The following is a 15,847-nucleotide window of genomic DNA, read 5'->3' on the forward strand; positions in this document are numbered from 1 at the left end:
GTATAATCCTTTTGTAACGCATTCACCAACTTACTCAAAAATAATTTTTTGGTTGTACTATGTTTTAATTATGATTCACTCTTTAATAACATATCCAGAGAGAGATCAACTTGTAAACGGACTTAATGAAAGTGGTGACCCCGAAAACAATAGCAGAGTTTCCCCGCAACGCAACTAAACGCTGAAACTCAACAAACGTTGCACAACATAGGAACTACAACCACTTTGCCAATACAGGTTATTAAAGAACCATGCAATCCTTAATATCTGAGAAAGTTGTTATTTTTTAGACTGCAGAGTGTGCAAGAGACAGTTGAATGTACTTCTTAGATTTAGCATAAAACGTTTGACCGATTTCAGCGTGCCATTAAATTCATCTTAGGTGGAGCACCAATGACTATACTATTGTTTTTATTAACTATTACTTTTTACGGAGTCGAGCTTTTTGTTTTCTAATAAATTTGTTTGTCTCACAGGGCAAAGCAGAGCACATAGTGATATCGGGTCACGACGGCGGCACCGGAGCCAGCTCGTGGACGGGCATCAAGAGCGCCGGCCTGCCGTGGGAGCTGGGCGTCGCGGAGACGCACCAGGTCTTGGTGCTCAACGACCTGAGGTCTAGGTACTGACCCTGACCTCACCATAACCCTTTCCCCTATAATGTAAGCCTATGTCACTTTGAAAGAACAAAACCTGGGGAAACCTGCATACCTGAGATTTTTTTTAATACCTTATGTGTGTCTGCCAATCTGCATTAACTCCTCTCATTCAGGAGGGTATCAACATTATCAAATATAGAATGTTAATAATGATGATGATATGACTTTATCATGTACAAAACGAATTTTCATAATCCAACAATAAGTCCAGACAACAGACATTAGCTTGTTTAAACAAACATACAAAATAAGTCTCTAGCTATTAGTATAGATATTGAGTATAGTTATTGTCTCCGTGCCCCAGGGTGGTGGTGCAGGCAGACGGACAAATTCGCACCGGCTTTGACGTGATGGTGGCCGCCTTGCTCGGCGCTGACGAGTTCGGGTTCAGTACAGCACCGCTTATCGCTTTGGGTAAGTGTCACCTTTTATCAAACTGCAAACTAACTGAATCAAAAAACATGGGCTTGTGTTTTTTTTACCTTAACCTTTCTTGCTTTATTCAATGAAAAGTAAGGGACATGATCTCACTGATAGCCCAGGGTGCATCATGTTGATGATACATTATTCAATTAGCCAATCTAAATAATCCTAAATTGACCCGAACTGCATATCAACATTTATAAATAATCACAAAATTACTAACAGCGTCAAAGAGATAGACAAATGTAAATATACTCGTAAGTCTTATTCTTTGGCACATTTTAAAGCCTTAACATCAATAATGGGGGCACTGTAATCACTTTTTTATGTATGTATGTTTATATACAGGAAGAAATTTTTTTTAGTACAGATATTTTTATATTTTGTACATAAACAAAATTTAATGAACACGTATTTTTTCTTTTTTTTTTTAACTCAAAAATAACAAAGTTATCGTTAACTAAAGTTATTTACGTTTAAACAGAATTTAAGGGTCACCCTATCGCTGTACTAGGTAATAGGCAACTACAAAATCAGCTGGTAGGTACTACGTTAGCGAGCGCCCGCGCCGAGGGCCGTTGACCTTTGTGCGTTTATTTTATTTTTGTTTGATACCTATTATTTTTTATAATAATTAAAGGTCATCACTTTTGAGCTGAGTACCGATATTCTCTTCATACTTTATTGGGCTTAGGACCATCAATAATGCCTGAAGTGCATGCGTAATAATAATTAACTACCTATGAACCTATGAACTTTCGATTGAAATAATAAAATACAAATGATGATTATTATTACGCAAACTTTTGCATTAAAGACGTATTTAAAAAATTGTAATCAGCTTATTTACATTAATCAATGATATCTACTTACTAAGTTTGTTTTTGTTAATTTTAAAATGTTAATCACTGTATTTTAACAATTGTTCGAAATGAAGTCCATTCCTTTCAAGGCACAACCGAACACGTTTTAATAAATTAGTTTATTTAAAACACTTGTTCCTCACATTAGGCACTGCGGGGTTCAGGATTCCTTGGGCTCGTAGCCTAGGAACACAATACAGTCGCATCATTTCGTAATATTCGCGATTTGAAAATCCCGACATAGTGGCTTGCACATGCGATTTATTAATTAGGTAACTTAAATGCGCACGCGACGGCAGATTGTCTGTCACTGGTCGCCCATCGGCAATTCGGTAGGCGTCCTCAGGGATTTTTCGATCCCCTCACCTCTGCCGCCCCCGTCAGCCGAAGCCGAAGCGATATGCCTACGGCCGGTATTTCTTTGTCGGCGTCTTGCAAAGTGCCGCCAGCAGTTGCGCAGTTTGTTTGGTAATGTGTCCATTATTTTGTTATTTCTGAGACATAAATTGAAAAAAAAATATTACATAAAATGTATCGAACTGTTTGTAGATTCATGTTCTATTAATGATACAGAACCACGAAAAAAAATATCCGCACTAAAGACCGAATCACCCTGTATACATGGAAGAAAAGAAAAAAAGAAAGAAAAATGCGTTTATTTCGAAATTATGCCACACATCACAATATCTCCAGTACACCATGACATCCAGGACAATACCCTGCGATGTGTGGCATAACCCAGAAAATGGCCCCAGCTCAGCATAAGGCTACGTGACCATTTGAATTTGGACACGTAGCGCTGATTTTCAGTTGGTATGAGTAGTTATATATGTTTTGCTTCAGGCTGCACGATGATGAGGAAGTGCCACTTGAACACGTGCCCGGTGGGCATCGCCACGCAGGACCCCGTGCTGCGCAAGAAGTTCGCCGGCAAGCCGGAGCACGTCATCAACTATCTGTTCATGCTGGCTGAGGAGGTAACTACACCTGTAGGCTGCACGGTGATAAGGAACTGCCACTTGAATCCGCGGAATGTTAAGATATTCATCTCATTTTAATATTTTAATCTCATGTTGCTGTATAATCCAGGTCCGCACGCACATGTCGGAGGTGGGCGTGCGCACGTTCCAAGAGCTGGTGGGGCGCACGGACCTGCTGCGTGTGCGCGAACGCAACGACAATCCCAAGGCGCGCCTGCTCAACCTGGCGCTCATACTGAAGAACGCGCTGCACATGCGGCCCGGCGTCAACATCGTGGGGGGCTCCAAGGCGCAGGTGAGAGACCTGACACATTACGCACACGCGAGCGCAACGACAACCCCAAGGCGCGCCTGCTCAACCTGGCGCTCATACTGAAGGACGCGCTGCACATGCGGCCCGGCGTCAACATCGTGGGGGGCTCCAAGGCGCAGGTGAGAGACCTGACACATTACGCACACGCGAGCGCAACGACAACCCCAAGGCGCGCCTGCTCAACCTGGCGCTCATACTGAAGGACGCGCTGCACATGCGGCCCGGCGTCAACATCGTGGGGGGCTCCAAGGCGCAGGTGAGAGACCTGACACATTACGCACACGCGAGCGCAACGACAACCCCAAGGCGCGCCTGCTCAACCTGGCGCTCATACTGAAGGACGCGCTGCACATGCGGCCCGGCGTCAACATCGTGGGGGGCTCCAAGGCGCAGGTGAGAGACCTGACACATTACGCACACGCGAGCGCAACGACAACCCCAAGGCGCGCCTGCTCAACCTGGCGCTCATACTGAAGAACGCGCTGCACATGCGGCCCGGCGTCAACATCGTGGGGGGCTCCAAGACGCAGGTGAGAGACCTGACACATTACGCACACGCGAAACAACCCCAAGTCGACTCGTTTGATGGCGTCAGTCCACCTGGTGGAGGCTCAACCAACACTGCTTCCCGATTCGCCGTCACAATTCCAATGCCTTGAGACACCAACGTCTATCGGCTCTTCAAACCTTCACGACTCGCTAAGCTATGTTAGTTACTTTGGTTTTTCTGCAGACCTCGTTTCTGATTCAATCACACATATACCTCGAAGCCTAGCTCAGTCCATCGCCCGCTGCGTGATTCTGATCTGAGTCTTCTTTCGAGGCCCTTATTTAGCGGCTTAGTTTAATAGAAAGCATATGTACCTATCTTTATTTATCTGCACTAAGAGTTATCCATTTACGTGTACGTGTTTCCAGGACTTCCAACTAGAGAAGCGGCTCGACAACCAGCTGATTCAGCAGTGCAGCGGCATACTGGAAGGCGCGGACACACATGTCGACATCGCTATGAAGATTACGAACGAGGATCGTGCGTTCACTTCCACGCTGTCTTATCATATTGCTATGTAAGTTTTTTTATTATAATATTGTAAAGGCGAAAGTTTGCGTGTAAGTGTGTATATGTATAAGTTAGTCACCCTTCTACGCTGCAATGGACTTGTAATAGACTACATTGGAATAAAAAACATTATACCTTTAATTCGGGAAAGATTTATGGTTCTCGCTGGATTTGTAAAAAACATTTGAACGCAAATGAAGTCTTACATATGCCTGCAGCGTGAACAGCGTATATATGTTAACTTTTGTTATTTTGTGAGGACAACTAAATGTCCATTGGCATTAATGACATTGAAAGTGCTATATAAAATCATCAAAACGTGATAATATGAGTACGGGCGCGGTAACAGGAAGTTCGGTGACGCGGGGCTGCCGGACGGCACCACGGTGGACATCTCGCTGACGGGCTCGGCGGGACAGAGCTTCTGCGCCTTCCTGTCCAAGGGCATCACTGTCACGCTCGAGGGAGACGCTAACGATTATGTCGGTGAGTTTACAGTCCAATGTCGGGTAGGACCTGCGTCGCTAGACGTTACTTTTCTGTAAAAGTGTATGATCAACGATCTAATGCAAACTATAGTATTGATGTTTCATAGTTGTAATCGTGATCGTCGGTTAAACAGCTGTGTAGTCAGAAATCGATAAAGAATTTATTTACAAATACAATGTTCTGTACTCCCTTTAATCGGAGCCGAATTTAATTTACGTTAATCTGGCGTCCTTTATATAGTCGTATTGAATTTTAAATGACTTCGCTTGCCCAATTATCCAATCTATCAGTATAAATCACACGTGTATGCAACATTTGGATTCAATCTTTTGGGATAATTGTTTTAAAATTAAATACTTGACTTATCAGTGTTTTTTTTTTTCATATAGGCAAAGGTCTGTCGGGTGGCAAAGTAATCATTTACCCGCCGAAGAACTCAACGTTCGAGTCGCACGTGAACGTGATCGTTGGCAACGTGTGCCTGTACGGCGCCACGTCCGGCAGAGCGTACTTCAGGTTAGATAACTTATTCCTAGCATTTATGACCTTTGGCAATCATATGTTCCTAGCATTTCTGATCTTTGTCAATGATATATTCGTATAATTTATGACTTTTGTTAGTGTTTTTTTTCTTCGTTCTGGCGAGTTCGTATTCTCGTTTCTCGCCAGGCATTTATGCAAGTGTGACGTCAGAGTTTTAATTTACCTGACATCGAGAACCCCGCCGCTGTCCGACGTGAAAGTTTGTTATATCCAAGAGCGCACCGTGTGCATTAATCTCTAATTGGTCCCCTATTTCCGCACCGCACTTGCATTTTGTACATGGCCACTTGCATATTTTGCGTTTATGAAAATAAGCTAGTTGACACTTTTTTAATGTTCTTAAATTGATAATTATCGTTCGACTAGATTGAAAAAAATAATCATATTGTTTTGAGACTTGATTACATGAAAAATTCAATTTTTAAATATTTATATATTTATTTATGATGGTCTATATTTCAACAGTTTCATATAGTCACGTTAACTAATCCTTCACCAAACGAAGCGTTTATATAATAAATTGATAGACGTCACAAAATGGACGACAGTGTTTTAGACGTTTGGAAAATTTTAATAATAAATGACTTTAAAATTAAGTTTTAGAAGAAATCCTTAACTTTTTTCAATTATTGATATCGATACATTTCTGACACTTATTTCATGTACACGAAATGAATATTGTTTATTGTCAATGGTACTGAAGTGTACACGGTTGTGTACAGAGGGATAGCGTCGGAGCGGTTCTGCGTGCGCAACTCGGGGTGCGTGGCGGTGGCGGAGGGCGCCGGCGACCACGCGTGCGAGTACATGACGGCCGGCACCGTGCTCATCCTGGGGCTCGTCGGCAGGAACTTCGCGGCCGGCATGAGCGGTGAGTGGACAGTGTCCCACGCGATGGCTAGTGGACAACCACCATAACCGTAAACATCGCAACACTTTGAGGCATTCAATTCGATTCAATTCAATTCATTTATTTTGCTGAGAACACATACATTCTAATGTATTCAGCCATTTCTGGCATACAACAATTTATATTACAAATACTATTAACAAAATATAAAAAAATAAATTCAATAGCAGATGATTAATCAAAAAATAAAAATTAGAACCAGTTAAAAATTACAATCTGTGCAGGTACGAGTACTTATGTCAAATAATAATAATTAATAATATAATAATTTCATTAATCATTCAAGGAACACATCCTACAAACTGAAACATAGTAGCCTGCAAACACAACCCCTTTTTCATCTTTTGTCAACCCTGCAACCACAACCCCTTTTTCATGTTTTTAGTTTTACCCTGGCAGGTACTTGAAGTGTTAGTCACGTCAGTACTAACGCAAGTTTTTTCGACCTATAGATGTTGCTCATGCAAAAATAACATTTGTTTGCAGTGTGCTCTAACTGTTCTTAGAATTTTAGGCGTAGTTGGACTGTGGACATTTTTTTAAAAAGTGTTATGTTTCTACTGTTTTTTTTTTCTAGAAGTAATATTAGTCATAAGTGAGAAATATATTTTTTTGTTATTTTGAGAGGAGTAATTTTTCTGTTTTAATTTTTTTTTTCTAAAAATTTTTCTCCAAAGTTCAAGCCAAAAGTTATTATAGTGTTTTATTAAAAAATTTAATAAAGTAGATTTTCTTTCTATACTTACTTTTTATTGAAACCCTTTATTTTTCATCACATTGCAAGAACAAATAATTAACTCTTAATTTTATTTAAATAACTCTATATTACATACGCGGCCTTTAACTAAATGTAATGTTTTTTGCAAATAAATGATTCTTATTCTTCTTATTCTTATTCTTATTGTTACAACAAATGTGACTGGAAAATTCAATGACTTACTTACACTTTAGAAATACAACGAAAAGAAATTTCGATTTATCATTGCAGGCGGCATCGCCTACGTATACGACATCGACGGCTCATTCAGCAGCAAATGCAACCCGGAGATGGTGGAACAGTTGCCGTTGGAGAAGCAGGACGACTTGGACGAAGTGCAGAAGCTACTCGAGGAGTTTGTGGAGTACACTGGGTGAGTTGAGAGGACGATAACTGTATTAAGCTTCAATAGATACCAGACTGACTTCAGAATCAAGAATAGATCGTATAATCCATGTCCAGAAGTCCAGAAGGGATTTCGGAACAAAAAACACCTCAATATATCCAAAGATAAGACGCCTTAGAGATAACTCAAGGCCGAAAGTTTAATCCCCGCCAGTGAGACTATTACGGTACACAGGCTTTTCGCTTTTAAACACTAACATCATCTCCTTACCCTTATCCCACTTAAGTGGGGTCGGAAAAATATGTCAATCTTTTCCATTCATCTCTATTACTCGTCAACTCATCATCCACTCCTTTTACACACATGTCCTCTTTCACACAATCCAACCATCACTTCTTTGGCCTTCCTCTCCTCTTATGACCTTCCACTTGCACATTCAACATTTTTCTAGTAATATGACTTTCCTCTCTACGCATTACATGGCCATACCAAGCTAACCTTCTACTCCTCAATTTTTCTGTCACTGGCGCCACCTTCAGACTTCCTCTTATATACTCATTCCTTATTTTATCTTTTATCTTTATTCGTTAACATACATTAGAAAATGTCATATTTTTCACAGGTCCATAATGGCCAAGAATCTTCTGGAAACGTGGCCCGAGCCAGCTAAGATGTTCGTGAAAGTGTTCCCCTACGAGTATCAGCGCGCGCTCAAGTCGATGGCCGTGAAGCAAGCCGCGCCCAGAGCCGAGAGCAACGGCAAACTGGAGGAGAACGGCGTCGTCGACATCGAGGAGGCCGTGCGGAACGTTGAGATGGATAAGAAGAACTTGGAGAAGATACTTGATAAGACCCGGTTAGTTACCTAGTCTATAACTTATCAATTGTCAATGTTGTTTTCATCTAAAATGCTGGAATGTGCTTGTCAGAGTTAAAGATTATTGGTAGCAGGCAGTGGCAGTTGCAGACCAATCCCTGATTATTGTCTCGGGTAAACTCATTCATCAGGAATTCTTAAGTGAGTTCAAAAAGTTTTAAAGACAGAGCAGACATCAAAATATGTAAATGTGTGTTCAAGCCACTTTAAATAGTGGACAAAAGCAAAAATGAGAGTTTGTTCAGAGGATTCATCAAATACCCTCGCGAGTTGGATACAGGTTGAGATAGTTTCAGAGCGATCACTGATTAGTAACTACGGTTTCTAATTTCATCCAAGCCCGAGATCTATATTAAGGTAAAATTAATCCTACAGGCAGAGTGAGCATTAAAAGGTGTTCACAACAATTTAAAGCAACTTTTGATAGCTACTGAAACAGCGGACAAAAGAAAAAACTATTAAAAGAGTTATCTTGTTTCAGAGGCTTCATCAAGTACCCGCGCGAGACGTCCATGTACCGGCCGGCGGAGAAGCGGCTGCGCGACTGGGGCGAGATCTACAACTTCGGCGGCGTGCGGCGCGGCCTGCGCGTGCAGGCGGCGCGCTGCATGGAGTGCGGCGTGCCCTTCTGCCAGTCGGGCCACGGCTGCCCGCTCGGCAACATCATCCCCAAGTGGAACGACCTCGTCTACCGCGCCGACTGGCGGCAGGCGCTGGCGCAGCTGCTGCAGACCAACAACTTCCCCGGTGAGTGTTGACGAGCCCTGCTCGCAGTTGAGAATGCTTTGCTATATAACCAAACTTTTTAAAGCACAACACCAATATTTGTCTAAAGATAAATGAACAAAATAAAAACGAGTGTATTTTAGACCACACGACTGAAATTCTTCAGAAATAAAAAACAAAGCGACATCTATGAACCTGGGGTAAAACTGCATCGCGACAGGGACTTCAGGAATTGTTTCAAAGTTCTTTAAGAACGCCATCTACTGGTAGATTAAAATAACAAACACTGTTTCACTATCCCTGTAGGTGGCAGCACGCATTTTAAAAGCCTCGCCCGATTACACTTTTCGTAATGCATCCACCAACTTACTCACCAAGACAAGTGTGCGTATGAACTCAACTAATCAGCATTGTGCGAGCGTTTGTATTATACTAATAGCATTAACAACTGAGTCTTAGGGCCATAAATCATTTCTCTATATCTATCTCGCTTGCACTTATGGGTCTTATGGAGCCGTCTAGTGAAGGGTGTAACAATGAAAGACATATTATCGATAAGTAAAGTTTATTATCGTATCTTGTTCACAAAATTAAAAAAATTAACAATATTTGATTTAATATAATACATATTTCATATTATATAATTATTAACTAAATAAAATTAATCTTCATCTGAGTCTTCATCATCAGAATCTTCGTCTTCTGCCAAATTTATTATATATTAGTATCCATAGTGCGCAACGAGTAACACATGAATGTATTTATTTAATTGCAGTAAACACATTTATAGCAAAAAAAATACGCAATGCAATTACATTAGAAACCGACCAATCAGAATCGTCCAAATCATTATTGACTCATCATTAGCACGTGCGCAGGTAGCCGTTTATCGATAATTAGGGTGCGCAGGTAGGCGCGCTGCACATTCCTATCTTTTTTGACTTTTATGACCGGACGACTCAGATGATAATGCGCATACTATAGCCTAACCCCTCTCATTATGAGGGGATTCTTACTCGACAGTGTTTATGGGTTGTTAATGATGATGCTGATGAATCTAATGTTTTGTTCATCGTACAGAGTTCACGGGGCGCGTGTGCCCCGCACCGTGCGAGGGTGCGTGCGTGTTGGGCATCTCCGAGCCGCCCGTCACCATCAAGAACATCGAGTGCGCCATCATCGACCACGCCTTCGAGAGCGGCTGGATCCAGCCGGAGGTGAGATGCTATCTGTGGAATTCATAGACATTGTTAGTGCGCTCCCAGGGGATTGTTCACCCGTTGAGTGTCGAATTTAAATTGTTCGTTCGTTGTTTTCTGATTACACATTAACCGTGACAATGTTTCAGATCCCGGACAACCGCAACGGTATGAGTGTCGCCGTGGTGGGGTCGGGGCCCGCCGGGCTCGCCTGCGCTCACCAACTCAACAAGGTAACTTGCGAATATTTCATTTATTTTGCGTCTAATGCTGCTGTATCCTTAATTAAACTTGGGATTCACAACGTGGCGAAGGATTCAACACCTTTAAAAATAATGCGATGGAAGAATCTTCCAATCAATCGTCTCAAAATGCGATACATGCAAACGTGACATAGTTGTAGATTTCCAAACACCACATTCCTGAGCCATTAGCATTCAGCAACTCTGTGTCTTGCTTGATGTCGTCAGCATACTCAGTGGGGCCATCCAACACTAATGGTAAAAGAAGATCCAGCCATTGGTGGAACGCACTTGCCTTGAAGGTGAATATTTAATCGTGACTTGTAAATGCTGACATTTCGGTGCAAGGTAGCAATCCCACCACTTTGGGATTTCAAGGTATATCGGTTCTTCGAATGTATGTATGGGCAGTCTATCCCTCCTATCTAATAAGATTCCCCACAGGCGGGCTACACGGTGACGGTGTTCGAGCGCAACGACCGCGCGGGCGGCCTGCTGCAGTACGGCATCCCCAGCATGAAGCTGAGCAAGGAGGTGGTGGCGCGCCGCATCCGGTTGCTGGCGGCCGAGGGCGTCGCCTTCAAGTGCAGCGTCGACGTCGGCAAGGACATCTCCGCTGCCGACTTGGCCAATGAGTGAGTTCTGTGTATTCTCCTGTGAGAGCAGTGTGGGCTGGCGAAGGAAGACCTCCACCATGTCCTGTGGGAATGCGGCGAGTACGAGGACCTCCCGAGTGCAATGTTGGAAGCGATTGTCAGAAAAACGAGCATAACGTCAGCCAAAAGTCATCTATAAATGAATATAGTGGGCAAGCGTTTACACAGACACAAGCCCACTTCATCTGTGACCAGTGGAGCGAAGACTGCTACGACTGACCTAAGATAGGATGCAGTGAATTACGCTTGCATAGTAGAGCATAGTTGCCTCCAGCAGATTTATGAGTCTACGCGGTGTGACCGCTGCGTACACAACAGCTACTTGAAATTGGAGCTGGTATCACTGTCACTTGATGGCTCATCGATCATGGAGTTAAACACTGACTTCTGTTAAATATCGGAGCATATGTGCTTAATTCAAAGCCGTCTGCTTTCTATTTCGTAAAAATCCATTGTTTCTGCAGGATTCAGCTCTCAGCTATTGCTTTTTGCCTGCATGGTATAAATGCTGAGCTGTAAGTCCATTCCGTTTGGTATCACAGACAGGCTCTATGCAAGGCCAGACATCCCTTCTTATAGGAGAGGGGAGATAGTCATATAATACGTATAATAGGATCTACTCTTTGTGACACAATATGGATAACAGTATTATCTTTCATACTGTCACAACTAGAATTTTACTCGTGCTTAATGGCATGTTGACGTCTGCTATCTATGAGTAATTAATAAGACATGCGCAATGTATTTGTATCAGATACAACGCGCTGGTGCTGTGCATGGGCGCCACGTGGCCGCGCGACCTGCCGCTCAAGGGCCGGCAGCTGGGCGGCATCCACTTCGCCATGGAGTTCCTGGAGGGCTGGCAGAAGAAGCAGGCCGGGCCGGTCCCGGGCCACGCCAGCAAGGAGCCCCCCGCCTTGTCCGCCAAGGACAAGAACGTGCTCATCATAGGCGGCGGTGATACGGGGTGAGTGGTTTAGTACCTCATTTTTGACCCCTGACGCTAAACAATATAAGCTTAACGCGTATATCTAACGTATGTGTTCGTAGCTCCTAAACGGGTTTATTGACTTAATCGAAAGCGAAAAATACTATCATCTGTGGTATCTACTTATTGGTTAAAGCTGGTGCAAAGCTAACTGGTTATCCGAACGAATGTATATCACTAACTTCCTAACCTTCCAGGCTGTTATTGAGACTTTTTTCCTAGATGGAAGGAGTTCTAAGTCTATAAAAGTCCAAAATAGCTCTTCTCGGACCAAGGCGCGTTTGGAACCCGCGTAACTTTGTTTTCGACTAATATTACCGCCATTAGATTCATTTAAATTATGATATAACTTGACTTTTCAAAAGTGCTTATAAACTAAGCCTAATTGAAATAAAAGAAATTTTGAATTTTTTGAATTATGCTCAGCTATTCAGGTTGATAATGATGAGTGAAATTGACAATTATACTTCGTTTGCAACAGTTGCGACTGCATAGCCACGTCACTCCGTCAAGGCGCCAAGTCTATCACGACGTTCGAGATCCTGCCCGAGCCGAAGAAGGACAGGGGGCAAGACAACCCGTGGCCGCAGTGGCCGAGAGTGTTCAGGTACGCTTATTAAACAAACTCTTCTATATAAATACTCTTAAATGAGCCCAAACTCGATGGGTTTATCTTGTTTAGTTTAGGAGTTCCTATGGCCACCTTCCGATATCATCAGATCGGTCCGTTGTAGCAGTATATTATTGCAATGGCACTGAAAATACGCCAACACAGCAAGTTAAATAAATGCTTAGAGTAAGTGTAATACTAAAACAATTTGGCTGATATTTGGGGAAGATAGATTATACCTTGGATTATCCATAAAGTAACCTATATAGGTATACTTTATACTTTTTATCCCACTAACATTTATGGATCCTGTACCTTTTTTAAAGGCATGGTTGCAACATTTCATTCGACTTTGCTTCAAAGTGAATGTAGTTAGCTTAACTTGTAATAATCCTCTATAACGTTAAATCAATAATTTGTAACAGGTGATTTATTATTTATTTCTAGGGTGGACTATGGCCACGAGGAAGTGAAGGTCAAATTTGGAAATGACCCGAGGAAATTCTCTACACTCACCAAAGAATTCTTGGACGATGGTGAGTTATTTGCATATTATATTGATAAATAATATACATTTTTCTATTCTGTATTCATATTGGCAAAACATTAAATCATTAAAAGAGCAACGGCTGAGTTTCTTAGCTGCTCTTTCCAGTAACCAGTTTCCAGTAAGTTCTACTCCTGGGACTGTATTAGAAGGAAAATTCTTCATTATTAGATAGCAACTACATCAGCCAGGTTAGCTACAGAGCTATCGATATACAATCATTTTTCTTCTTGTACACTTAGTTTTTGTTATTATTAAAAAAATCATTCAATATCAACTTGAGTATAAAGTTGATGGATCTGATGCCTATAACTATATCGACAATCATGCCCTTTCAACTGAAATACAGTAATTGAGAAAATAATCATAGTGGTAGCCAGATGAGCTCTGTCTCTGCTCTCGTAGCCGAGTTGTATTACTCTTTTTGATGTGACATACTTCCTCTCGGTTTCCTGCAAGTGGCACGACATTGTGTAACAGGAGGTTGGGGAAGCGCGTGCTATTTGCCTTGCTTAGATAGCGTGTAGCGTATATCAATTATAAAGGTGTGTGTGTTTCTTATTACGATTGGCCTATGTCAGACCAACTTTGCGTGTTTTGGATGTAAGTGAAACAAAGCGGACTTTACACGGTTGTGTATTATATTATAATGGCATACGATATCTTCTTCTTCTTCGGTCTTATATACTAATTAACTCAATACAAATTCAGAGATTGATTTGCGTCATATTGGAATGTGCTTACAAATATGGACGTGCTATTCTCTACGACATGTACCCGGAACTTAACTGTTAACTTAAACAACTATCCTATACATATAGTATTCCTTCGCTTTGCTTATTGATTTATATTTATTATTTACAAGCGGACCCAGTCAAACTTCGTTTTGACATAAGTGCACTTATTCTCTATCCCTACTCTACCCTTCTATACCTCTACCCCTACCCCTACCCTACCCTACCCCTACCCTACCTTTACCCTACCCCTACCCTACCCCTACCCCTACCCTACCCTACCCTACCCCTACCGCTTGACTCTTAAACATTTGTATGGGAAATAGAAAAGGGCAGTTTTTAGGGTTTTCCCGGAAATTATTTGATTTTTTCTCACCTTTTTAACCTTCCCTATACCTCCACGAACATTTCAAGACCAAGATAAGATAAATCCGTTAAGCCGTTCTCGAGTTTTAGCGAGACTAACGAACAGCAATTCATTTTTATATATATATAAATAGATATCTATGTTTCTATGGACTGTGGCCACATTTCTCAATTTGTAAAGCGTATTTAAAACAAATGCGAACTGTATCTGCTAAGTGATCGTCCGTGGGTCCCGCAGGTGAAGGCAACGTGTGCGGCGTGTCGGCGGTGGAGGTGGAGTGGACGCGCGGGCCGGGCGGCCGCTGGGAGATGAGCGAGGTGGAGGGCTCGGCGCGCGTGTATCCGTGCGAGCTGGTGCTGCTCGCCATGGGCTTCCTGGGGCCCGAGCGATACGTGGCCTCGCAGCTAGGTAACTGCAGTTTTTATATTGTGTCTGATGGTGGAACTGGAAGGTGGCCATAGGAACTCCGTTTAAAAACGACATAATCCCATTGAGTTTGAGCTCGTACGATTCGTCTTGATGAGTGCCTTGTTTTTAGACGGTATTCAGGGTCTGATGATGGAGCTGGAAGGCCATAGGAACTTGTTATAAAATGTCATAACTCCATCGAATTTCATCTCGAGTTGTTCGTCTTGAAGACGAGTACCTTGTTTCGAGACGGTATCTAGGATCTGATGATGGAGCTAGAAGGTGGTGCTGGTGAAGTGATTGATTGATAACTTCATTTTTAGCTGCTTTAAGTATTGCTATTGTGAGGAGTTCATCTGTATAGAAGGCATAATATAGCATAAAGCGAACAAACTACAGCCAAACCATAGTAAAACGAGTGTTTTTTTTCAAAGGTGAATAAAATCATGCGCCAATACCTTTGCAAGGTAACTTCAATGAAGTTTAATTTTTATTCTTACACGACATCGTACCGGAACGCTAAATCGCTTAAATGTTCGTCGTTGTCGGTAGAATGATAACTAGCCATGGCCGAAGCCATAGCCATCTCCAATTTGTTCGTTGACTGTATGTATAAAATAAATTAATGCGAGAAATCGACGCGCTGTATTTTATTCTTTATTGTTATTCTGTTTCAGACTTAATTCTCGACGCGCGCAGCAACATCGAGACTTCGAAGGAGAACATTTACCAAACTCCAATGGAAAATATTTTTGCTGTGGGAGGTATGTAAACAGACTTACAAATACTGTAAATACAAGAAGGGATTTGAATAACTGATGTATTATGACGCGTAAGATTTAAGATTACATTTAGATCCTCTGTCCTATATTAGAGATATTTATCTTTGGATTGGTTGTCATCATCATAATCATATCAGCCGATGGACGTCCACTGCAGGACATAGGCCTTTTGTAGGGACTTCCAAACACCACAATACTGAGCCACCTGCATCCAGCGAATCCCTGCGACTCGCTTGATGTCGTCAGTCCACCTGGTGGGGGTCGACCAACACTGCGCTTACTAGTGCGGGGTCTATTCCAGCACTTTGGGACCCCAACGTCCATCGGCTCTTCGAACTATGTGCCCCGCCCATTACCACTTCAGCTTC

At 42.2% G+C, this 15,847-nt stretch overlaps 1 protein-coding gene across 1 annotated transcript in view; it reads left to right on the top strand.

The window, feature by feature from the left end:
- LOC112047329 (uncharacterized) overlaps window positions 1-15,847 on the top strand; it is a 67,614-nt gene that overhangs the window by 47,924 nt on the left and 3,843 nt on the right. Inside the window, exons 24-42 of the mRNA XM_052882370.1 lie at window positions 477-622; window positions 964-1,073; window positions 2,789-2,922; window positions 3,035-3,220; window positions 4,157-4,305; window positions 4,648-4,784; window positions 5,177-5,303; window positions 6,053-6,201; window positions 7,229-7,370; window positions 7,966-8,199; window positions 8,702-8,967; window positions 10,027-10,163; window positions 10,295-10,378; window positions 10,832-11,022; window positions 11,798-12,010; window positions 12,513-12,638; window positions 13,089-13,177; window positions 14,527-14,697; window positions 15,375-15,461. Of these exons, the coding sequence (XP_052738330.1) occupies window positions 477-622; window positions 964-1,073; window positions 2,789-2,922; window positions 3,035-3,220; window positions 4,157-4,305; window positions 4,648-4,784; window positions 5,177-5,303; window positions 6,053-6,201; window positions 7,229-7,370; window positions 7,966-8,199; window positions 8,702-8,967; window positions 10,027-10,163; window positions 10,295-10,378; window positions 10,832-11,022; window positions 11,798-12,010; window positions 12,513-12,638; window positions 13,089-13,177; window positions 14,527-14,697; window positions 15,375-15,461 (2,878 nt within the window). The remainder of the gene's footprint in view (window positions 1-476; window positions 623-963; window positions 1,074-2,788; window positions 2,923-3,034; window positions 3,221-4,156; window positions 4,306-4,647; window positions 4,785-5,176; window positions 5,304-6,052; window positions 6,202-7,228; window positions 7,371-7,965; window positions 8,200-8,701; window positions 8,968-10,026; window positions 10,164-10,294; window positions 10,379-10,831; window positions 11,023-11,797; window positions 12,011-12,512; window positions 12,639-13,088; window positions 13,178-14,526; window positions 14,698-15,374; window positions 15,462-15,847) is intronic.

This window comes from Bicyclus anynana, chromosome 7 (genome assembly GCF_947172395.1).
Source record: "Bicyclus anynana chromosome 7, ilBicAnyn1.1, whole genome shotgun sequence".
Lineage (NCBI taxonomy): Eukaryota > Metazoa > Arthropoda > Insecta > Lepidoptera > Nymphalidae > Bicyclus > Bicyclus anynana.